Source organism: Anolis carolinensis, chromosome 4, assembly GCF_035594765.1.
Source record: "Anolis carolinensis isolate JA03-04 chromosome 4, rAnoCar3.1.pri, whole genome shotgun sequence".
In the NCBI taxonomy this organism is placed as follows: Eukaryota; Metazoa; Chordata; class Lepidosauria; order Squamata; family Dactyloidae; genus Anolis; species Anolis carolinensis.
The window spans coordinates 52,638,113-52,663,988 of NC_085844.1; the positions used below are offsets into that span (position 1 = coordinate 52,638,113).

Below are 25,876 nucleotides of genomic sequence, written 5' to 3' on the forward strand. Positions count from 1 at the left end.
TCATTAGAGCATAACTTGAAGTATGCCCTGAAGTCAGTTTTTATTGGAGCTGTTAAAACGTAATCACTTTAAAGAACTTCAAGTATAGATGTAAAATGCTTTGACTAATTTCACAATACAAAGACCAACATAATAGAATGTGCTGGTGGTGAAAGCAACCCATCTCAGTAAAATTAATTTAATTTAATATTTTAAAAATTGAGTATTATTCAGTCATTCAAGGACAAAAGATGTTTGCAGTGCATTTCTACATCACTGCACATTTCTCAATGGAAATTATTTTTAGGTAAATGTTGACAGACTTACAACCATACTGATGTTGACAATGATGAAGACAACAACAACAACAACAACAACAATAATAATAATAATAATAATAATAATAATAAAATGTATTTGTTACCCACCTCTCCTCATAGCTTGAGGTGGTTGGGGTACAGCATAATTTAAACACACAGAGAAAACACAATGCCATTAAAATACATAGGACAAAGATCTAAAAACCAGTACTAATATAATGCAAAGTTAAAATTCATTATTTAAAATTGACTGGTTAGAGAGATCATGATGATGTGGCTTGGTGCATTAAGTGGAATTCTTTCTACTGGGAAACTTGCTGATACATGTAGAGCTCCCAGCTTCGATTTTGTAATCTGCATTAACAAACCATTAAATTCCCAAGAGGATTAATTTCTGTTTTTCTTTTCTTTTTATAAATGTGCTGAAAGGACATCTGCTTTTATCTATGCATATCTTGATCCTTACTGTTTTGAGTAGTAGACCTTCTGCATCCAGTAACATATATGCATGCTCAGTTGACAACAATTTTTTTTACTGCATATAGTTACGTACAACAGGCATCGCACAGCGCTGTTTATTTGTCCAACTGTTTTGTTTCAATAACAGTTCAAACCAAGAAATGTAAGAATTGACTCTAGATATAATTATAAGTGGAGGAACCCCATTAAAGTCAAGGGGATAAGCTATCCATGGTTAGAGTAAAATACATTAATCTCAGAGGCCCTGGTTTCAGTATTATTTAGGGTAGAATGAGTCCAGGCTAGTGGCATTTAAATCAACCCTCTACATTTTGCAGATCCTAACATCTAGGCTGTACAGCCAACGGCAAGGAATGTTGTCAGTTGTATTCCTATGACATCATGCAGAACTATGTGCTCTCTCCCCCCCCCCCCCCAAACTTACATTTGTATGTCTTATGTCCTAGAAAGTTATGTAGGATCATAATGTTAAATAGCCACACATTTCAGTTAAATCAAATGATTGATAGTCACCTGACATTTCACTCTTTTTCAGAATGCAGTGCTTTTAAAAATCCATGTTTTAGGTACAGCTCTTCCATTCTAAATAGAAAATATTTCAGATGTTATTAGGTACTTCCTACCTCTGCTCAGCAAATGTGCTCTACAAATAAAACACTGAGTTAAACTATTCGCTTTCATTGTTGTTGAAGTACCTTCAAAATGAAAAAGAAAACCCTTATTTCTTCTGTCTGAATATAATGAAATATACTCATGAAATCTAAAACAGGATTTTTAAGCGACACTCTTATGCACGCTATACAAGGATTCCTATTCTTAATGCTCTGTGAATCAGCAAACATGACTTAAAATGTTGGACTTTGTCTGAAATCTTTTGTTTTGAAAATCAGTTTGATTGTAATAGAGCTGTGCTGACAGCAATATTGCTTTCTATGAGAAGCTCTCTCCAACATATTGTGCTGAATATTTTGCTTTGTAATATTTAAACAATTTTAATGCAGTTTAAATTTTAAAGCAATTAACAAACTTGGTTACAGTTTACTATTTATATCACTCTGTTCAGCCTTGTTCTTCAAGTTGTTGACTCTTAAAAGTTTCCTATTGAGGGCTTTTGACTTGAACTTTATGAAGAGGACCCCTGAAAATAGTGGATATTTTACAGTTGATCTGCTATAGAGAATTTGTGTTCCTGTGCTCAGTGGAAAACAAGCAAGAAGAAGGTTCAGCATCTCTCCCCTTGAGGTTTTCAAGCTGACTTACTCCAAAGCTATGATCTCACTGAAGTGGTTGCAGGATGTTTATTTTAGTAACTCAGAGATATCCTTTACTGATTAGATGGAATCTCTACTTAGAAATATGCTCAAAGTTTTCTTGTTGTTACATGTTGTCAAGTTGACTTTCACCTATGGTGATCCTATGTATGAAAAATCTCCAGGAGATTGTGCTAATGTCTTATGAACCTGGTGCACTGCCTTACTTGAATGAGTCAATCCACCAATCAGTCTTGTCCTGCTGTCTTTGACTTGCTCAAAGGTACAGCAGGACCTTACTTTATTAGCGCCAATGACGCAGAGACTGCTGGTGTCAAAATAAGGCAAGAGAGAAGGGTGGTTATTGAAGACATTGGCTTGCAGGGAGTGTCTGTTAATCACCATTTTCAGGATGGTGAAGCAATTGTTACTGTGCAGATCCATTCTGTATTAGCCTACAAACACTGTGATGATGCATCCTCAAAAGGCAGCTTTGTTCATTTGATTTAACCTGGTATGTGAACTTAGGTTAATGATGTAGGACAGCTGCTTGCCTCTTACCTTCTTGGTCTTCAGAGAATCTCTTCTACCTAATGCACAAGGGTGCAAAGTAGGACTAGTTTTTCATCCAAAAGTAAACTGCTAATGCAGTCTTGTACTTAGTAGTAATCTCAGACTGTTTTAGAATGACATTCATTTTACAGTCACTGACTTTTTTACAGGCAACAGCAGCTATGGTTGCCTCCCTGATCTAATCACTTATTTTGTTGGTTTTTCTCCAAGAGAACATGTTGAAAGAGCATCACTAGAAAACCTGCTAGAGTGATTGCAATGGCAGGTTTTGTGCCTTACTTAATGAAATATTCATTATTAATGAGAACAAATGTAAAAATCATGTTGGCCTTCCACTTGTCATTGGACTGTAACCCCCCTAGCATTCTTCACTGTTTATGCTGCCAAGAGCTGCAAGGACTTGCAGCTCAACAATAAGTAAAGATCTACTTCATCTCCATATCTGATTTAATCAGTTTATTCTGCTGAAAGGCCACAGTATATGCCTCTACCAGATTGCAGAGAACAAAATATTTGGAATTACAGTAGAGTCTCACTTATCCAACACTCCCTTATCCAACGTTCTGGATTATCCAACACATTTTTGTAGTGAATGTTTTCAATACATCGTGATATTTTGGTGCTAAATTCATAAATACAGTAATTACTACATAGCATTACTGCGTATTGAACTACTTTTTCTGTCAAATTTGTTGTATAACATGATGTTTTGGTGCTTCATTTATAAAATCATAACCCAATTTGATGTTGAATAGGCTTTTCCTTAATCCCTCCTAATTATCCAACATATTCGCTTATCCAACATTCTGCCGGCCCGTTTATGTTGGATAAGTGAGACTCTACTGTACTAGTGTTAGAAGCCCCAAAACTGATTTGAATGAAGTTCTTAATTTTTGAGTGCTGGGCATTTGTTTGGCACCCATCAGACATAGATTCTTTTTATAGACCTATCTGTGTATAATTTTTATAGACCTATCTGGTATAATTACCAGGCTGAATTCTTGCCTGTCAGATTTAGGACAGGAGCTTTCCCAATGTCTGTTTTACTTGATCACAAACTATTTGTTCACATAAGCATGGCACCACACTTGTCTAATGACATGACTATAGGAGCATGTTCATTATGAAATTCACCAAGATGTGCTTGATCTTCTGCTGACTCTCTGCAAGCATATCTAGTAAGTCCAGGCGTTTCTAAGTTTGTTGAAAAGTGTTGTCATAATATCTCCTTTGAAGTCTGGAATTGGATTTAAGAGTATCACTCAGTTGCTTCAACATGTGATGCCTGTCAGCTTCTGAAATGAATGATTGGTACTCTCCTGGATGGAGTCCTGAATATGACAGTCTGTAACAAATACTCAGTTCATCTTTAGGAATAGCAGTCTTGATTACCTAAAATAATTGGAAGCAAAGTCTTACTAGGGCTAGAACATTATGTTAAAAGGAGAAATATTTGAAAGGCTTGTGGGAGAATGAATCCCCAGAATTTTTCATAATTTTGGATGAACGCAGTCTACCTATCAAGAGACATGACATATGTTTGTTCACACTTCTCTTCAGGCATTTAAAACTGGAAGTGTGAAGCAGGGATGGGGCCATCTTCTCTACCCTGACACCACACATTAATGAACTGGGTCTTCAGTGTTATTGTAACTACATTTAGTTTCATGCGATTTGTTGTCCGAAACACTTTAACTGTGATTTTAATAAAATAGGAGTTGCTGGTTATAATAAATTCTGTCTGTTCCATTTTTGTAAACCAAAAAGAATATTTCTCCTTAAGGTTGCATGCTTAGTATTAATAACAACTTTTAAATAATAACTTTATTTTTAACCTGCCCTCTCTCACCGAAGAGACTCAGAGCGACTTCCATAAACTAAAATGGCAAACATTCAATGCCTAATACAGTAATGAAATGGAAACATTTAAACATACAATTAAAACAAGTTAAACAACTTTGGCTAAAAACATACAAATCAGTCAGTCCAGAATCATAGATAATACAATTAAATGGTTAAAATCTGTGTAACAATGTAAAAATATGGCTCTTTGATAAATTAAAATGGTCATTGTTGGCATCGTCCCCCAAGGTGGAATCAATGGTAACTATTCATCCTTTCCATAAGCCAAGTTTTTTAATGCTTGATGGAGAGGAGTGAGGGGGCTGGGTTGAGGTGAGTATTTCGGGTTGTATGGCCATGTTCCAGAAGCATTCTCTCCTGCCGTTTCACCCACATCTATGGCAGTCATCCTCAGAGGTTGTGAGGTTACAGTCTGAAAAACTCACCTTAACCCAGTGATTCCAGCCATGAAAATCTTTGACAATACAGTGAGGGGGCTGTTCTAATGTCTCTGGGAATTCCAGAGAGAAGGGGTGACCACGGAGAAGGGAGAAGGCCCCCTCTCTCGTTCTTACCATCCATGCTAGAGACAGGAGTGGGACTGAGAGGAGGGCCCCCTCTGCTGATCACAGAGTCTGAACTGGTTTGTAAACGGGGGTGCGGGTTATCAAATAGTCTGGGCCCAAACCAGTATTCTCTCAATTCCAGTTTTATTCTTAGATGTACAGTAAAGTCTCACTTATCCAAGCTAAACGGGCCGGCAGAAGCTTGGATAAGCGAATAACTTGGATAATAAGGCGGGATTAAGGAAAAGCCTATTAAACATCAAATTAGGTTATGATTTTACAAATTAAGCACCAAAACATCATGTTTTACAGCAAATTTGACAGAAAAAGTAGTTCAATACGCAGTAATGTTATGTTGTAATTACTGTATTTACGAATTTAGCACCAAAATATCACGATGTATTGAAAACATTGACTACAAAAATGGCTTGGATAATCCAGAGGCTTGGATAAGCGAGGCTTGGATTAGTGAGACTCTACTGTACTTATAATTAGGTTTGAATAAGGCTTACCTTTTTTGAGATGAATAAAAAGTAAGTTGTTCCATCTGAAGACAGCTGCAGCATTAAACTATTCTTCTCATTCTTTGTTTTATAGATATATACATGTAAACTAACCATTACGTAACTAGAATTATTTTCATTCTAGGTACTAACTGTGCTTTGTGATGCTTGCAAGAAAGTGACTTTTAATGTGCCTGCAAAAATTGAAGCAATGACCTTAATTGGTAGAGGTAAGAAACTTAAAATTAACCACCATAGCTCCTTCCTGTTATTTTTACAGTGACATTATTTATTTTGTTCTCCCTTGCAAATCAATGCTTTTTTATTTTGAAGTACACCCTATTGCAGTGAATGAGCTGACACCTCTTTAAGCTTGAAGTCTAGAGTTATAATCCTAAACACATTCAATCGGGTAAAGGATCAACCAACCATAGCAGGTTATTCTTTTCTAAATAAACACACAGAAGATTATACCGTTAGCATGATGATGTAATTTTATACTCGCTCTGATTCAAAAAATTCTATATATGAACAGGTTAGTGAAAACTAGCAGAACTGTAAAATCATTTTTTAAACTTTTTTACTATCCAGCTCTATTTATTTGCTTTTAGATTTGAAGTTTTTTTTCCATCTTGAGGACTTTGGTTGGATAGGTACTAGATTCATAAGTTATCTTTGGAAAAAAATAACGCTAGCTGTTAAACCTCAAAAGTAAAAAGACTAAAGCTGAATAACTTGTGTGTATAATCCAATCCTAAAATTGGCTGTATAACTGAGTACATCAGAACAGGTGTGCTTTCACAAATTATACAGATACTGCATTTTCATACATACAAAAACTGCTAATAATACTAGACATTCTTTGTTACTTTGTTGTTGTTGTTGTTGTTATTTTTACTTTCATTTTTTTTTGCAATTCTTTTTCAGTAAATCTCAGGCAATGTCTGAGGACTCTAGACCTGATCAGTTCAAGCGATCCTGACTTCTTGGTTCTAGAAGATGGTTCTGTATATACTAGAAATACTGTTTCTTTATCTTCTGAGAGCAAAAGCTTTACTGTACTACTTCAGGATTTGCAGGATAATCAACAGAAGAAAATACATGTCAATTTGCTGTCTCACCCCAAAATGGTATGTGTTGCTTATATCAAGACTGAATATCTCTGTCTGTCTCTGTCTCTGTCTCTGTCTGTCTGTCTCTGTGTGTGTGTGTGTGTGTGTGTGTGTGTGTGTGAGAGAGAGAGAGAGATACAACATGTATATTCCTCAATAGGTAGCATTATTTGCTAAGAAATGTCATAACTATTTGTTCATATTCAAATTTATTTTCATTGTAGTGAAAAATATTAAATATCTTTCAGTCAGGATTTTCTTCAAAACTATCTACATATACAGAAAGAAATTACTATGTCTGAAAACCCATCCTTCCAATGGAAATGTTGCTAAAAGGTTTCTATCAACACAGATGAACAGGAGACAGGGGGTGCTGGACAGCTGTATTGTTTTTAAATAAGGGTGCTTCATTTTCAGTTGTTTTGTGAACCAAGTGTGTCACATATGTGTGAGAGGGAAGTGTGGGGAATGCAACCAAACAATGCAACTTGTTTCTAGAGTATATTGCTAGAATTGCTTTCTTTTTGTGAAATCCAGAAACACAAAACCAAAGACACTGTTCTGAGGCGAAGTAAACGGAGATGGGCTCCTGTTCCTACTGTTATCATGGAAAACTCACTGGGACCTTACCCAATGCAAATTCAGCAGGTATATTTTTATAAACCAGGGATATCAAAATAAAACATTTTTCCTATTCCATCTGTTGAAATTATGTTCTGTGAATAAAAGAAAAGAAACCTTTACTAAGATATTATATTAGGAAAATAATTGTGGAATGGCTGGTTTGGAATGGCAGTCGGTGCATCACTACTAGTTCTCCATAGGAACAGGCTGCAGGTGTCTGCACCCAGGGGAAAACCCAAATTCTGGCACAAGATTCAGGCTTTCCCCTATGTTCTTCTAACCTGGAGTGTAGCTCGCAAGCTGATCCACAGTCATGCTTTTCTATATGGTCAGTGTAGATAAGGTCCCCATTGACCCATTTCCTAAGTAAGAATAAGGCTAAGTACATTAGCTTGACTTACCCAGTTCCCAGGTGAGGTGAATATAAAGATAGTGTTTCTTCTCTTAACAAAGAATAGTACATCTAATTATAATCCAACCCAAGTTGTCATCATAGGCTGTCACTTATAGCCGAATATGATTGTCTTCCAAGGGAAGAGTCTTGGCAGTGGGTCAGTAAATGACTATGAAGACCTATTCTGGATTCACATGGTCTTTCACAATGAGGACATAGGTTTCCAGGTGGAAGGCGGTCATGACAAGGGTTTTCTTGACATGCCTTCTTCTTGGAATATTTCTCCCTTTCGCCCTCTATTTGTGCCTTTTCAAACCCCATAGCACTGTTGGTAACAGCTGACCTCCAGTTCGCACGTTCGAGTGCATACATACTCTGCATTCCCAGTTCTCAGTGTTTATGCCACATTTTGGAGGGTTAGCTTTGAGACCCTTATTTATATTTCTTTAACTTCTTTGGAAGACAGTTATCAGACATTCAATGGCAAAGGGATGTAGCTAGACTGCTTAAGAACAAATAATTGGAAAAGCTAGTGATGTAATTCATTTTAGCATTGTATCATCTTGGACAAGTCTACATTCTAATCAAGAAAATGTCATCACACTGCCAGATTGCATTTTCTTGCTTTGTGTGCTCTAGTTAAGTAAAATGGTAGCATATCTGAAATTGCTAATTCATGTTATGTGAGCCAAGATTATAACAATTCCTCCCAACTTTCACTTTCTTATTCATTACTGTTGTAATACAACAAAATGTGATTTACAGCTGCCTGCTGTATTTACATAGTGTGTATAGGTCTTTCTAGAAAGCCCTGAAAGAGTTTTAAAATACAGGAATACCGCCATGAAGAAGCTACAAATAAATGCACTGTAGACATATGGTAAATAGAAGCTCTGCTACAGTTGTCAGTGAGAATTATGGTACATGTTTATGTTATTCCAACAAAACCTTTCCAATTTTGTTCTATATATGAATGATGACTGTGCATGATGAAATTGTTGCCCAAGACAGTTGGAAGGCATCAGATTGTGTATACTTGGATTATAAAGTCACATTTACAAGATGAAACAGGTCTAATCTGAAACCATCTATAGTAAAGATACAAGTGCTGCTTACTTGCAACAAGTGTGTTATGTTTGCAGTTCAGGCCTTCCACTTTTGCGCGTGTTAGGTGCACAGTATCCCCTGCAAAAGTGAAAAAGCCATGCATAAAAAGCTGCTATATATATTTTACCTGGGAAAGCACCTTTCTAAGGTTGGATCTACACTGCCCTATAATCCAGTTTCAGAATGTGGATTAACTGCATTTATCTGGATTATAGGGCAGTGTAGACTTATATATCCCAATTCAATGCAGTTAATTTACATTCTGAAATTGGATTATAGGGCAGTGTAGATTCAACCTAGGACTTTGTAGAGCCTCTGGTGCAACTCCTATGGATGTTGATGATAGAAGTGTGCTGAAGGACCAAGAAATGCCTAGAGAAATGTTCTCTTAAGGAATCTCCAAGTCTTCAAACCCAACTCTATGGTCAGCTGAAGCACCTTGAGATTTGTTAGAGAACATACTAATCAAATCCGCAAGCCCACAAACATGGTGGACTGACTGTAATATATCCACCATGTCTCTGAAATATATGGTATGATGTATTTTAAGTGTCCTGATGTTTTCTGTGTTCTACAGAAATCTGGCCTAGTTTTGATGCCAGAAAATCAGACCTGTACTTTCTTTCTCAGATTGTAAAGTGACAATGGTTTTCTTTTTATATAGCTGTCTTCTGATACAGCCCAAAAATATAACATAACCTATTCTATAAGAGGTCCTGGTGTTGACGAACCACCAGTAAATTACTTCTACATTGAGGCAGAAACTGGAAATCTCTTTGTTACTAAAGCAATAGATCGGGAAGAGTATCCAGAATTTCAGGTATGAGTTTTGTCATACATACTTATATTAAAGGATAATATGCATTCAGTGTCATTCTTGTAACAATTGTCGTTCCTTGATAATGTAGGAAATACCAGGCTATAGGTATTTAATAATATTATTTTATTTGTAATATATGTATGTGTCAGCTCACCACAGCCGCTCCTGAATGAACACACGAGATTCTCTGTGGTATCACCAGGAACTTTTACTGTAGGAAACATGAACATCAGAAAAGCCAAGAATGGGAGGCTCCGGCCAACCCTCCTTTATATACCCTCCCCCTCATTTGAACAGTCTCTTCCCGCTCAGTAAAACCCCGCGCAAATTCCCCGCCAAGTCCATCAGCCGTTTCTCCTCCGAGTCCTGGGACGCAGGTGTCTTATCAATGTCAGTGACCCTGAAACTCAGAGCCACATCCAGGCTCTAGTAGCAGGGTTCTGACATGGCGTCCTCCTCCCCTTCGTCCTGGAAGGAAAAGATTAAACACAACTATTGTTCTCCGCTGTCCAGAGTTCCTTTATACTTTTTTAACAGGCTGCAATGGAATACCGGGTGTACCTTTCCTAGGTCCTTTGGTAGCCTCAGCTCATAGGTCACTTCGTTTATTCTTTTTGCTACCCTGAATGGCCCTATATAGCGTGGAGCCAATTTCTTGGATGGGAACCCCAATTTCAGGTTTTTTGTGCTCAGCCAAACCAGATCTCCTTCGCCCAATTTGTCCCCCTCTCGGCGCCTACGATCCGCAAAGAGCTTGTACTTCTTTTGTGTTTCCCGCAATGCCTCTACCACGGTTTGCCACCCTTGCTTGATTTTGGCCGGCCATTCCTCGTCGGTCTGGCCCTCCCCTTCCTTCCACTCGGGTAGCCTGGGGAAAGGTGCCACCTCCTGTCCGTATACTATTTCGAATGGGGCACGACCTGTGGCCGAATGTACGGCCCCGTTAAAAGCCATCTCAGCAAACGGAAGAAGGTCCGCCCAATCATCCTGTCTATAATTGGTGTACATCCTTAAGAATTGGCACAGTGTCTGTTGGGTACGTTCGACCCCCCCGTTGGTCGCGGGATGAAAGGCCGAGCTCAGGTTCCTTTCTGCTCCTAACAGCTGTAAGAATTTTCCCCAAAATTTTGCAGTAAATTGGACTCCCCGGTCACTAATTATCTTGTCGGGACACCCATGTAGGCGATATACATGCTTCACATACAAATCAGCAAGTTTTTCAGCTGAAGGGAGTTTTGGCAGAGCCACAAAGTGTGCCTGTTTTGAGAATAGGTCCAATATTGTCCAAATGTATCTGTGGCCTCTGCTGGGGGGTAGTTCGCCTACAAAATCCATGGCTACGCATTCCCATGGCCTCATGGGCTCCACCACCTTCTGCAATAGCCCCTGGGGCTTCCCCGGTGGTGTTTTTCCCTCTGCACATAATTCACACTGCGTGACGTATCCCCTGGCGTCTTTCCTCATTCCGGGCCACCAGCATTGTTTGGCCAACAGTTTAATAGTCCTGGTGGGGCCTAGATGACCCGCACCCTTGTTATCATGGTACTTCCTTAACATTTCTCGTCTTAAACATTCAGGAATATACAATTTCTTATTTACAAACACCAAATCCCCACACAATTCTCCCTTTTCTTTGTTTGTTTGTAACCATTTGTCCATTCCATACGCTCGCTTCAACTCTTCCTCCCATATTTCTCCTCCCCCCGTGGAAATGGCAGTACGTTTGTTTTCTTTGGCCGCTTGTGCTCGAGTTAGTACTGCCAGGCCCCATTGCTTATCAAGAAAAATACTCCCTTCAGATTCCTGAATTCCTCCCCCGTGCTGAGGCATCCGAGAGAGAGCGTCAGCGAGTATATTATGTTTCCCCTGGAAGAATCTGAGTCTGAAATCAAAACGGCTGAAATATTGGGCCCATCTAATTTGCTTCGCTGATAGTTTACGAGGGGATCTTAGATACTGTAAATTTCTATGGTCAGTCCACACCTCAAACGGTGTTCCACTTCCTTCCAGAAAGTGTCTCCAGCACTCTAGTGCTTTTAGAATCGCTAAGGCTTCTCTCTCCCAAATCGGCCAGTTTTTTTCTGTATCGCTAAACTTTTTTGACAGATAGCCACATGGCTTCAGGTTCCCCCCCTCGTCTTTCTGTAGCAGAACTGCCCCATATGCCCGGTCTGACGCATCGCAATGTAATACAAAGGCTTTAGACATATCAGGGTGCTGTAGGACAGGCTCCTCAGTAAAACGCTTTTTAAGGGCTTCGAAAGCTTCCTGGCATTCTATTGTCCAGGTCAGTTTGGCCCCTGGGGCCTTCACTTTGGCTGTTTCTCCCCTACCTTTAGTCTTTAACAAATCCGTTAATGGCAAAGTGAGGCGCGCAAAGTCCTTGATAAATGTTCTATAGAAGTTTGCGAACCCTAGGAAGGATTGCAGCTGCTTCCGTGTTTTGGGGGCTTCCCACCCCCTCACGTCTTCTACCTTCGCAGGGTCCATCGCCACTCCCTGGGAGAAAATCCTATACCCCAGAAAGTCTATCTGGTCTTTATTGAACTCGCACTTGGCAAGCTTCGCATACAGTTTTGCTTCTCTCAACTTTTGCAGGACTTCCCTGACTAGTTCTATGTGTTGCTCCTTAGTCCGAGATACTAACAATATGTCATCTAAAAAAACAAAGACTCCCTTGTACAACAATGGATGCAACACTTCGTTGATTAATTGCATGAACGCGGCGCCTCCGCCGCACAAACCGAAAGGGAGCACACGATAATTGAATAATCCGAATGCACAGGAGAAGGCCGTCTTCCACCTGTCCTCTGGTTTAATCTGCAATTTATGGTACGCTTCAATTAAGTCCAATTTAGTGAATATCTGTCCCTCCGATAACTGGGCGATCAAGTCCTTCACTAAAGGTAGGGGGTATTTATTTCCAGAACTGATTGCATTCAGGCCCCTGTAGTCAATGCAGAGCCTCAGCGTTTGGTCCTTTTTGCGCCTGAACAACACAGGCGCCCCTAGAGGGGAATTTGAAGGCTCTATGAAACCCCTCGCTAGGTTTTTATCAATGTATTTTCTCAGTTCCTCCTTTTCCCTAGCCGACATTGGGTATATTTTTGCCTTAGGAAGCTCTGCTCCTGGGACTAGCTCTATCTTCACTTCAACTCTCCGCTTCGGTGGGAAACTGTCTGCTTCCTTCTCATCAAATACGTCCACAAAATCCCGATACTCTGGGGGTAATTTATCTGCCAGTTCTGCTATCCTGATAGAGTCTTCCTCCCCCCTTTTCCCCGGCTCCCTTTCCACTTCCTGGCTCCCTCCTTCCAACTTCATCCTGAAGATCATGCTCTTATCCTCCCAGTTGATTTGCGGGTTGGCCTGCCCCAGCCATGGCATGCCTAGTATAACATTATAGCTGGCGATTTGTGATATCACAAATGACACCTTTCCTTCCCAACTCCCTATCTTACACTTTACATCTTCGGCACTGTACTTAGCTAATGATCCCGATGCTGTGGATCCGTCCAACTGCGAAAAAGCTATTGGGGATTCTAGGTTCGTTCTTTCGCATCCCAATCCCTCGGCTAATTCAGGGGAGATGATGTTCCTGGAACATCCACAATCCACAAATGCTTTGCAGGTTGCTTGTTTGCTGCCACTTTCCAGCTGAATGGGGACCACTATCATGGCTTTGTCCTGACTTACCAACCCCCCCGAGTGGTGCCTCATCGGTGGTTCTTCCTCGGCGCGTTTCCCTGCCACGGCTCTTGGTTTGGGCGGGCCTCCGCCTTCCCCTTTTCTCTGCCAGCACTCGGCAGCCCTGTGGCCCAAACGGCCGCACACGAAGCAGCCCCTCCTGCTGGTGCTCACGTTCCCTGTCGGCTCCGTTCTCCTCCCGGCTGGGGTTGATCCCTCCTTCCGGCTCCCCTCTTTCATCTGCGGCCGCTGCTGTAGCCCTCCTCGGTGCCTCCTCGCCTGGGCCAGCGATGTCTCGATGCGCCCCGCCAGCTGAATCCATCCGCGCAGTGTGTCAGGCTCATCACGATGCACCGCCCAGGAGAGGATCTCCCGCCTGAGCCCCTCTTTGAAGAGTTCTATCTTTGTCACTGCAGACCATTCCGGCACCTTTTCAGCGAGGCATTGGAACTCCTCCGCATACTCAGATACCGACCTCTGCCCCTGGGAGACGGTCTTCAACTCCTCCCTCGCCCGGATCTGCTCCAGTGGATCTCGGAAACGGGTCTCCAGGGCCCCCATAAAGCGTCGGAGTGACCCCAGACATGGGTCGCGCCGCGCGTGTAGTTGAACGTACCAGCTGGCCGCTCCCCTCTTCAACACTGCACCAATGGCCCGTACCCGGCTGGATTCCGTTCTAAAAGTGTGGGCATTGTCCTCCATATAGCCCCTCACCGTGGTCAGGAAAAAATCCAGTTCAGAGGACTCTCCCCCAAACTCGATCCTTAGTTCCTCTCGTCTCGGTAGGGGTCCCTGTGGTGGCAATCCCCAATTCTCCGCCCGTCGCAAGCCCCCTTGCGGGCCAGTGGGCCCCGCTGCTGCTTCCCTTTGTCCTGTGCCACGCCCGGCATTCGCCAGGGGCACCAGGGTCTCAGTTGGGAGCGTAGCCGGGATTCTCGGAGGCTTTTCCCCTTCGTCGTCACTCTCCTCCACCCGCGTCAGACTCGTTTGGATCTTGGGCCGGGCACCGGGCTCCTTTCGCATTTCCCTTCCCTTCGGTGCTGGGAGGTCTGCAAAGCCCTGGCTGCTTCCCATGCTCACGTCCCACATTGAGCTAGCCCGGAGTTCCCTTCCTCGCTCCGGCTCCGCCAAAACCGCCAGGCGCTCCATCGCCCTCGACATCACTGCCAGGGTGGTCTCCATCGCCGACATCCTCTCCTCCAGAAACACCATCTTTTGCGGGCCTGGGGAAGGTGAACCTTCCTCTCCTCCGGTGCTATCTCCCCGCACCACTCCGCGCCTCTGGGTTACCCCATTTGGCTGGGCATAAGCGGTGGATGACGCCAGGGCCGCCAGCTGGTGGAACTCAGCGTCCGTCTCGGGAGTGGCCCTTTCCGACCTTCCTCCTCCGGCGCCCAAGAGCTCTTCATCCTCCACTTGCATGTTACACCTCACCGCTACAGCGGGATGGTGTCCGTATTCTTGGCTTAGTGTCAGCTCACCACAGCCGCTCCTGAATGAACACACGAGATTCTCTGTGGTATCACCAGGAACTTTTACTGTAGGAAACATGAACATCAGAAAAGCCAAGAATGGGAGGCTCCGGCCAACCCTCCTTTATATACCCTCCCCCTCATTTGAACAGTCTCTTCCCGCTCAGTAAAACCCCGCGCAAATTCCCCGCCAAGTCCATCAGCCGTTTCTCCTCCGAGTCCTGGGACGCAGGTGTCTTATCAATGTCAGTGACCCTGAAACTCAGAGCCACATCCAGGCTCTAGTAGCAGGGTTCTGACATGTATGTATTAGAACAGTGGGGCCTGTCTCCTTGTGCTTGTCTTGTTAATGCTAACCACATTAAAATTGCTAATGATGAAGGATTTTGACAGTGAAAATGAATACTTCAGATCAAGTTCACAACTATACTGATGAAACAAATGTATTAAGAACTTTAAAATTTATGAATTTATGAAACATAAATTTACTTAGTTGGTTTAATTTCAGTGAAATTAAGTGTTCATATTGTATTTGAGAAATTTCACAGAAAACCAAGTATCCTAGCATAGGTAGCAGCATAAACACCCTTCTTTCTTTCCTGCAGATAATTTGCTATGCTAGGACACGAGATGGCTATACTCCGGAGATCCCACTTGTACATATGATTAAAATAGAGGATGATAATGACAACCCTCCACTTTTTAACCCGAGTACTGTGACGTTCATTATTCCTGAAAATAGTAGATCTGGTAAGCTGATAAATAATGGAAAACATCAATTCAGTTAGTATTAACATCAAGAATATGTTAAGCCAGTCTGAGTGGACAGATATGCACCTGAGCTTTGGTCACTTCTATCCATTGAAAGAAAACAGACTCCTTTCTCAGCAGACAGAAGTGACTAAAGCTCAGCTGTGTCTTTACCTATGAGAAAGAAAAGGGATTCGTCTCTGGGGAGAGAAATGCAGCTGGACTTTTGTTACTTCACACCACAGAGGGAAGAGATTGATACTGCATAAAACAAATGTGTGTAATCTAAAGTAATGCACTAAATTTAGTATGTAGTTTAGAGATTTTAAAACCTCAATAGTCTTATCCCATGGGAAGGGATAGGTTAGAAATCAGTACATAGATATAATTGGACTATCTCCATAGCTCAGTGCAATAAGGCAACAATAGGAAACTTCACCCTGCTGACCAGATTCGGTATGGCTTATCTGAGATGGTTTTTAAACAACTGATTTTGAAGTAGAGATAATTGTTTTTAGTGTTTATATATATTTATAGTTTATTTTATGTTCTGACATTGAATGTTTGCTGTATATATGTTGTGCTCTGCCCTGATTCCCTTTCGGGGTGAGAAGGGTGAAATATAAATGTTTTAAATAAATAAATAATGAATAAATAGCTCTATTTGACTTGTGTGAAACATGGAGAATGCCTATATTTAGGAAATATTCAGAGTTTTTTCATAGGCAAAGCATTTTTTGTGAACACAGTTGGCTCCAATGCTTTGGAGTCTTTCATCCTTCGTCATTTCTTTCAAACTCTCAACATGTTTTATACCAATTGGTTACATTTCTGAATGCAAGCTCTGCTTGAATGAAAAACATGAGGCAGAGGGAAGGGGTAAGGCAAGAAATGCACATATGCACTTGGGTGATTGGTTGCTTCAGCTTTCAAGGAATGGTATATTAATATTTTCTTTTTTCAAGTTCTGAGTGAAGGTTTGGAGCTAGGAAATTTCTTCTGAGTACAAATCAGTGGGAGTTGACTGTTTCTGACTTTAGTGCAAATTGAGCAACAACCTTCCCCTCCTTAAACCTGCAATCTTGCTTTAAGCTTCTGTTTTAAACCATTCACAACTTTTAAAACAAGTGTTATTCATCTGCCAAGTTTGCATGGAATGGGGAGAAAGCTACAGCTGGCTTTGTACTCACGTGCATCCCATTATTTCTGTACACTCCTGATATCCGGATGGTAAAGGAGAATTTTAGAAACCTTTATTCAACCATAGCTTGCCATGGCACCAAATCTCAAATTGTAGTTAACATGAATTAATGGTTAGCGTAAATCAGAAAGCTTCAGTAATCATGGTCTTGAAACAAGTTTCAAGATAAGATAGATAGAACTGCAGTTTATTGATCTGTGCAACATAGAATATTTCAGTTTAGTTGGAGGAGAGGTGAAATATTTTTCACCTCCTATATGAAGAGCATATGCAAAAAAAAAGGAGACTGGTCTCAATGTACTTATAGCTGGCCTGAATTTATTCTTTTAAAGAGTACATGAAATGGTCCCATTCTTTATTAACTGTTAGATTCAAAAATAAATGAAGCTCTGTTACTAAAATGGAAGTCAACTAGCAGATTTATGTTAATTGTGAAATAGTCCCAAGATCTGCCTTATCACCTCTCCAAATATAGAAAACATTATCCAGTAATCTAGTCTAAAATATTATCCTATAGTCCTATTCCACATTGGGACTGGAGATTTATTTATTTTATTTTTATTTACAGTATTTATATTCCGCCCTTCTCACCCTGAAGGGGACTCGGGACGGATCACATTATACACATACAGTGAAAACATTCAATGCCCATAAACACATTGAACAGAGACAGAGACAGACAGACAGACAGACAGACGCAGAGGCAATTTAACCTTATCCTGAGGGGATGTTTGATTCTGGCCACGGGGAGAGCAGCTGCTTCATCATCCACTCTGATGGCACTTCCTCACTTCTTCATTCCAACGTTGTAAATTAGTTAAACTTGCCTCCCCACTTTTATAAATGGTACCATATTTCCTACTTGATGGATGCAACTATCTTTCGGGTTGCTAGGTCAGCAACAAGCAGGGGCTATATTTTATTTTTAATTGACGGGTGCTCACCCTGTCATGGGCTGGCCTCGAACTCATGACCTCATGGTCAGAGTGATTTATTGCAGCAGCTGCTCACCAGCCTGCGCCACAGGCAATCTAAATGGGTAACTTCAGAAACCATGGGACTCACTTGGTCAATAAAATCTATTATCAAACTAAAATATATTTTGTTAGGGCTATTTCTGCCAGGAAGAGTAAGGAAATTTCTCATGGCTCCTGAGGTTGCCAATTTAGATACAGTATGAACAGATTTGAGTATGTTTTGATTTCAACCATAGTTTTTTGAAGTCTGTAGCAAGCAGTTGGTTATTCAGCTACTCTAAGAATTCTGTATTGTACAATAGGTATAATTTTAAGCATTATACTGGAATGTTAAATATACAACACTGATCATTTTCTCACATAGGTACTGTTATAGGAGAAATGATTGCAACAGACAGAGATGAACCGGATACACTTCACACTAAACTGAAATACAGAATTGTGGGTCAAAATCCTGCACCGTTCCGTGGCACCAGTACATTTAATGTACATGCAGATTCAGGTGTTATTACGTTGGCATCTGCAACTCTGGATAGAGAGGTATTTTTTTTTTTGGATGTTGGTGGTTTTTCATGATTGCTGAGCATCGAAGTTGTCATTTTATTTGAAGTATAATACTGTAGGCCTGCATATCATAAAGGGATCAATTCAAAGACGTGCTGTTTAGTAAGATTTTTGTGCAATATGTAGAATCCTTCCCTCTGACCAGCATGCTGTTGAAAGCTTAAAATAGTATATAGTACAAAGTCAAAATATCTACTTGCTGCCACAGTAGAGTAGCTGAAGGAAAGACTAACATGTTGCTGCACATTCTGCTTCTGAAAGCAGTCCACTCCCTAGATGCTAAACTTGGCAGGAAGCCATGTTATATGAAGGCATATCTCTCCACTGAGAAAGAAGTCTCTTTCTTCTCTGAAGAGAAACAACTGAAACTCTACTGTGTTTCTCTTCTTAGAGGTAGGGGTCTGTTTTCTTTCTCAACAGACAGAATTGCAGCTAGACTTCCATTGCTTCTTCCCACTGAAAAGGGGGTCTATTTCATAACTCTGTGAGGAGAAGTGACAGAAGTCTAGTTGCACTTCTGTCTGCCAGGAAAGGAGTCTGTGATCTTTCTCACTGGGCAGAAATGTAGCTGGGATTCAGTCTCTCCTGTCCACCAAGAAAGAAAATGGACTCCTATTTTAGCAGAGAGAAATGACCAAAGCCTGACAGTGTTTCTGTTCATTGAGAATGAAAATTGACCCTTTCTTTTTGGGGAGAAAAATGCATCTGGGCCCCTCATTGCTTCTCTCCACAGAGGAAAGAGACCAAGATTGCATAACACAAACTTATTTAATGCACACACCTACTGTATGGCATTTTTCCATGTGATATATGAATTTTTCATATGTATTTTGCTGAAGAGTGCAAGAATAAAAAAAATCAGTGGGAAGGAACAGAAGCATTCCTGCCTTGAAGCAACAGGGTAAAATTGGAAATTTATATTTATTTATTTACTTACTTACGGCTCTTTTATCCCGCCTTTCTCAACCCCGGAGGGAACTCAAAGCGGCTTCACAACATAGGCAATGCCTTTAAAAACATAGTACAATAAAAAATAACCGTACCATTAAAATAATTAAAACATTTAAATCCATACAATAAGTTAAAATCATGTGATCCATAGGCGTAGGCCAGGGCTGTTCCATAGGTCAATTAAACATCTTTCGTATCTAATTATTGCACTATATTTTCGAAGGCTTGGTCAAAGAGCCACATCTCCAATTTTTTTCTGGAAGGTCAGGAAGGAGAGAGCTGATCTAATCGGTCTGGGGAGGGAGTTCCATAGCCGAGGGGCCACCACCGAGAAGGCTCTGTCATCTCCGCCAATCGCACCTGTGAAGAAGGCAGAGCTGAGAGCAGGGCCCCTCCAGATGATCTTAAACTCTGAGATGGTTAATAGAGAGAGATAATTTTGGACAAGTAAGCTGGGCCAGAACCATTTAGGGCTTTATAGGCTAAAGCTAGCACTTTGAATTGTGCTCAGGAACAGATTGGCAGCCAGTGGAACTGGTGCAACAGGGGGTCTGTTCCTATTTTGTTTTTGTAGGACTCAGCAAAATGATATTGCTTTTTTTCTTTGTAAAATTAGACTCACAGAGGTGAATTTCTTGACCTTTTCTGTACATGAAATGGGAAATGAAAGGTGTGTTTTTTCTCTGCTGAGCAAGGCTTTTCTTTGACCTTGAAGGGATGTTCAGGATACTAGCAGGCATGTATTTTCGAAAGACTGCAGGATAGTACATTTATCAAACCCTACAGGTTTGCAATTCCTATAAGTTATTAAAAAGGGGATCACATCCTCTTTTTGTCCTGTTTCAGACTACAGAGAAATTTGTAGTCCTGATTGAAGCAAGAGATATGGCAGGTCAGCGCTTTGGTTTGTGCAGTACAGGAACAGCTGTCATTCAAGTTGAAGATGCTAATGACCATGCACCCATGTGCGAACATGGCATGGTAAGTATTCCTTGTTCATATTTAATATATTTAATTTTCCTCATTCAAAAAAAGAAAGAAAAACAAAAAAGAAAACCACCTAGTTTTAGTTTTGTCAGTGTCATTTCCATGATTGTAATAATGAAGTCTCCAAGTCTACTTCTTGAAAATTTCTCTATGTTTTCAGTCTGGCCATTATTTTTCAATCTCCTGGAAATATAAAGATCCATCATCTAAATATGTGTCAGAAATTTAAATATAAATCTGATTATTTAATTATATTTTATTCAATATTCTTTTGATGTCATGGTTCATTACTCCACAGTGGTTTGTACAAAGCCATTATGACAAATGTTGCATGTCCAATTGTTCTGAAATGTTGGCATTGTGTTCATGTGCTCCTAAATATGTGTAATAAAACTAACTTCTGAAAATCTTCTTTTATTTCAGTATGAAGTATATATTCCTGAAAATACATTTGGTGCAAAAGTACTAGACATTGGTATCATAGATAAAGATGCACATGGAACACCAGGCTGGCATGCTACTTTTGACATTATAAGAGGGAATGAAGATGGTGCTTTCAAAATTGAGAGAGATCCGAATTCAAATACTGGTGTTTTGTGTACTGAAAAGGTAAATGACGATGGAAAGAATGTGAAATGCAATGCATCACTTTATTGCTTTCAAAGAGTTAAGGTTTGGCCATGGCAGAAATTATCAATAGGGTCTAAATTTAAGTAAACTTTTGCCTCAAGCTGCCCCTCAGATTATGATCTTTCATAACTCTTTCAGGGGTTGATGAAAACTGAGCACTCCTTCCCACCCCTGCCTGTTAAAAGCCATTTGCCTCATCTCCAAGGGCCTCTGAATGTGAAACCAAACCAGAAAAAGGAAAAGACCAGTAAGAACATTTGCTGGCAGACAAATTCTAGTAAAAGTGCTAAAATGTAAATTCTGGTATCAGTCAATCAGAGCCTGTTCAACTAATGTGACTATGGAAGTGGAAAGACTTCATTCTACTGAATAACTAGAGGCAATAAAAGGCGGAATAGACGTAAAAGGAAAGTAAGAAGGAAAGGGACAAGCATTAACCCACAAAGATGAAATAAAAATTATCACTTCCTGTCTGGGAGGTTTCTGAAGGCGACAGATTGAGTAGTCTGTCTACAAATTCCTTCTGAATGGGGAGCTTAATTTGAGAATAAAACAAAAGCCTTTGGGCCTACTTCATTATTTTTTTGACTTTACAAGTTTTTATTTCATTTTCACAGTTTTATAAAATAAAGGAAGGGGAGGAAAAAGACATAAGGATGGGAGAGAAAGAAAACTATGATATGTTGGTTATGTAGTTTTGTTAGCAAATTAAATCTACACAGGAACCTATTGTATCACCGGGGGTTTGGAAGGGGAGGGTAATGCTATACATATTCTCTAGCATATAAAGAAATGTTATCTACAATATATTCTATTCCAAAAGCAAGTAGATTCTTATCATCTGGAGTTTGCATTAGTCTTCTGTCGTCTTGTATTATCCCATCTTTCTCTTCTCCTCTCAGCCTGTAGAATAAGTGTATTTTCTAATTATTTTACTAGTTTACTTATACATATTCTATTTCCCCCAATTTTAATGATATCCACCCATTTACATATCTCAGAGGCATTTCCTTAGGTAAATACTTATATTAGTCTATTGTTAGACTTGTAGATTCTTTCTGTCTGTACATATATATTTGTGTGTCTATATCCACAGCATTGAAATTATATACATTTCTATCATGATTTAGAAATATTTACCCATCAATTATCTTCAATCTTTTGAGTTTATTTTAGTTCACAAATCCTGTTATGATCAGCTTCTTCTGATTTTTTGCAAAATCCATAAAAGGTTCCCATGCTTTTTGCAATTTCTGCAAGTTACTTTGTTGTAAAATTAAAGTCGATTAGTCCATTTCGGCCATTTCAAAAACTTTTGTAATCCCAATAATCTGTCATTGGGGGCATACTTCATTATTATGAATGTTAGAAACCCTTTAATTACATGTTGCAGCTTATGTGACTTTTATATTTTTCTTATTCTATATTTTTCAGGGGCTAGACTATGAAAAGAACAAAGAGAGAAGATTGGAAATTGTTGTAAACAATGAAGTGCCTTATGTGCTAGGACCAAACTCAAGAGCAATCTCTACAAGTACTTGTGTTGTTATTGTCAAAGTCCGGGATGTGGATGAAGGACCTGTATTTGATCCTTGTGTATATGTTCTAAATGTTAAAGAATGTTTGGAAGGTGGAACATTGGTTGGCCAGTACCTAGCAAGGGATCCAGAGACTGGAAATAGTGAAGGCATACGGTAGGTATATTATTGCTTGAATTTATTTTATATTGTTGGCATTGTTGATATTTAGGTCTAGAGATGGAAAGCGTACTCTGCTGTAACACCACACCAAACTCAAATGCTGTGTGATTCTAGTACAGGCAGTCTTCGAGTTACAAACATCTGACTTACACATGACTCACAGTTAAGAATGGGGCTGAGACAACAGGAAATGAGAGAAATCTACCCCGCAGAAAGTAAGTTCACTCCTCAAAGAGTTATTTTGATGAGAAGGTCTATCCACTGAAGTTTTTCACCAATCCTTGTTTCCATAACAACCCCAAAATGTCAAAATCCAGTTATCACAGGGACAGAAAAGTGAGGTGAAATTTTCTGATCAGGAGCACAGACAACAAAACAATCACCACAGGGGTGTTAACCCACCCTTATGCTACCCAAAGCCATATCTATATCTGTATAGCTGGAGTTATGTTTAAAAATGGGGAAAAGGTGTCTCCTTGTTTCCACAACAAGCCAAATTTTTCAAAATCCAATTATCTTAGTGACAGAAAGTGAGGTGAAATCTTCTGAACAGGGACACAGACAGCAAAACAAGGGGTGTAAACCATTCCCTATGCTATTCAAAACTGAGTGTGTTTCATCCATCCATCCACCCAGAGTTGCTACATACAAATTCAACTTAAGAACAAACCTACAGAACTTGTTTGTAACTTGAAGACTGTCAGTATATGAATTTTTGCGTTAGCCTATTTGATAAATAATAAGGAAATAATATATCTTTGGGCTTTTTTTTTGCTAACAGCTATTTTTATTTTTTAATTTATGTTTATTTATATCCTGCTTTTTCTCTCCATAGGGACACTCAAAGTGGCCCACAACTAAAAGTATTACAATACAACTTAAAATATACAATATTAAAACAGTATTAAATGTCATTAATATGAAAACAATTCAGGTTAAAACCATAAAGGCATATAAAACCACAGCAGCCCTTGATGGTCTTAAAAACCTTCTCCTCCTCCTTCAGACTGCATGTTAAAACCTTTTTATTCAGCCTGCCTGAATAAAGGACAGTAGGGATGGGGGCCATTCTGGCTTCCCTGGGCAGGGAGTTCCAGACTCAAGGGGCAGCCTCTGAGAAGGCCTGCTCTCTCATTCCCACCAACTGACCTTGAGATGGAGGTGAGACTGAGAGAAGGGCCTCTCCTGAAGATCTCGGCGCTCAGGCAGGTTCGTACAAGGGGATGCAGCTGGCCAAATAGCCTATTAACAAACAGCTATATTTATTCTTGACAGGTATGGAGTGTTAAATGATCCATGCAATTGGATCACTCTGGACAACACAGGTCAGATCAAAACCACAAGACTATTAGACAGAGATGCACCAGATCTGAAGCTCTATCAGTGTAATGTAACAGTCTTTGCTACAGATCGAAGTGAGTACCAAGTATCACAGATAACATGTATAGGCTATTATACTCCTTGCTGCAATTTCTTACAAGGATTTCATTCATTTATTCCTTCTTTCATTTATTGAACTCATACCACCTTTCTCAAATTTCAACGAAGAAACATTGAAATTAAGAAGACTACAGTATATTACAGAAAGCAATTGTTTGGGCCTTACTTTTCAGACTAGTCTTGTGCATTTGTATGGAACTGCTATCTGTTTGTTTGTCCCATTCCTATGGCCCTGTTTCCATTTTCACCTGTCGCTTCTGGAAATGGGCTCCTATCTGAATGATCTTTTCTATCCAAGGTCCAAAAAAAAAACAAATGAAGACTTTCGGATCTTGGGTGGCAAAGCACCAGGGCCTACATTCGAGTCAGCCAGGCCTACAAGCATTGAGCACTTGGTGCTCAGCTGTAGGCCCTGCAGGCCAGGGCCTGCCAGCCAGGCTTATGAGTATTGGTGTGCCAAAAATCAACCAATCAAACGGGTACCCTTTCCATTTTTTCCGTTTCACTAATATTTCTGTTCTGGAGGGGGATGTACTATTACATGCATTCCGAATGAACGGCATGAAGCTAAAACAGGAATTATACAAATGAGACAGATTTTGGGACCATGACTATTTCAGACTTGGAAATCTTCATTTTTACTTGGTTTCATTTTGAAACGTTTATACCTCACCAAATGTTAACTTTTTCATTAATAATAATTAATAATATTTTTTCATAGACATAAACATTGTTGAACTTTCATGTAAAAAAACCTAAATTATTTAACTTCATTGTGCCAGTGATTTTAATGTTAGCCACGGTTGAGATGAATTATAACTTTCTCTTAACCAGGTTTTGAATTCTGAGTTGTTAGGTAGGGCAGGTCTTGTATCCGTTTGTATTTAAGATCAGTGCATCCTAAATCAACATTTTAAAACAAACTTGTCTAGAACTGGATTGGGAATTATATATCCTTCCCAGCAGCCTTACACAACAAAGCCAAATGTAAAGAGTCCTGGACTTTGCAATCCAACAACATCTGCAGGGTCACAAGATTCCCACGCTGAATCAATAATACATAAATTGTTAAGGTGTTTATTTGTCTATTTCCATTTTTCTCATACAGGAAAATAAATTTCCCTGTATTTTAGCTAGGTTTTAACTGTTGATATTTTTCTTTTGCCTGTGTAATATCTACAGGAGTAACTGGACGAGAGTTACAAAGTTTTCTTTTTGGACAAGCAATGATCAGAGGTCACTGCATAAAATGATAGTTATTTTTGAAAAGAAAGGGCATGATGTTTAAATATTCTTTTGACTTTCTGTTTGTAGATTTGAAGTTACCATTTAATATAAATTTCAAGTTTTGTTAAATTAGTTTTAAAAACGATGATGAAACAGGGAGATGATCAAGATGTTCAAGCTGTATAAAAGTGAACAAGAGTTTTGTGTTATCCATTTGTTTTAGACCCTGCCAAGTCTGATTCTCAATTGTAGCCTATATACCAGGCATAGGCAAACTTGGGCCCTCCAGATGTTTTGGATTTCAACTCCCACAACTTCTAACAGCCTACCAGCTATAAGAAATAGTGGGAGTTGAAGTCCAAAACACCTGGAGGGCCAAATTTTGCCCATGTCTGCTATATAGGCATTCATGATTCCGCCATTATTCTATCATTTGCTTGTAGATTGTTTAAAAATCTTTGTATTTTCTCACCACTTTGATAATCTGATTTGTTCTGCATTATCTTGAAAACTTTCACACTACCATTTGGCAATTGATTATATGCCAAGAGAAGTCAGCATGCAGAAAACAATGCAACAGTATTTCCCTGACATTAAGTCTAGTCGAATCCAGCTCTGGGGGTTGGTGCTTATCCCCAATTCCTAAGCCAAAGAGCTGGCATTGTGCGTAGACACCTCCAAGGGCATGTGGCTGGTATCACTGGATGTAGCACTGTCACT

At 39.9% G+C, this 25,876-nt stretch overlaps 2 protein-coding genes across 3 annotated transcripts in view; one reads left to right on the forward strand and one right to left on the reverse strand.

Annotated features, from left to right (window-relative positions):
• Positions 1–25,876, forward strand: part of LOC100565442 (desmocollin-2) — a 43,617-nt gene that overhangs the window by 6,953 nt on the left and 10,788 nt on the right. For both annotated transcript variants that reach the window (XM_008114918.3, XM_008114919.3), the window contains exons 2-11: positions 5,659–5,743; positions 6,441–6,643; positions 7,163–7,273; positions 9,415–9,570; positions 15,335–15,479; positions 18,022–18,197; positions 20,019–20,153; positions 20,583–20,768; positions 22,224–22,483; positions 23,765–23,904. In XM_008114918.3, coding sequence (XP_008113125.1) covers positions 5,659–5,743; positions 6,441–6,643; positions 7,163–7,273; positions 9,415–9,570; positions 15,335–15,479; positions 18,022–18,197; positions 20,019–20,153; positions 20,583–20,768; positions 22,224–22,483; positions 23,765–23,904 — 1,597 coding nt within the window. The remainder of the gene's footprint in view (positions 1–5,658; positions 5,744–6,440; positions 6,644–7,162; positions 7,274–9,414; positions 9,571–15,334; positions 15,480–18,021; positions 18,198–20,018; positions 20,154–20,582; positions 20,769–22,223; positions 22,484–23,764; positions 23,905–25,876) is intronic.
• Positions 9,712–15,041, reverse strand: LOC134298887 (uncharacterized). The gene is made up of 2 exons (XM_062980426.1): positions 13,267–15,041; positions 9,712–10,038 (listed from the first exon to the last, which is right to left on the reverse strand). Exons 1-2 carry the CDS (start codon positions 14,812–14,814, stop codon positions 9,997–9,999), a joined length of 1,590 nt encoding a protein of 529 aa, XP_062836496.1. The 5' UTR covers positions 14,815–15,041; the 3' UTR covers positions 9,712–9,996.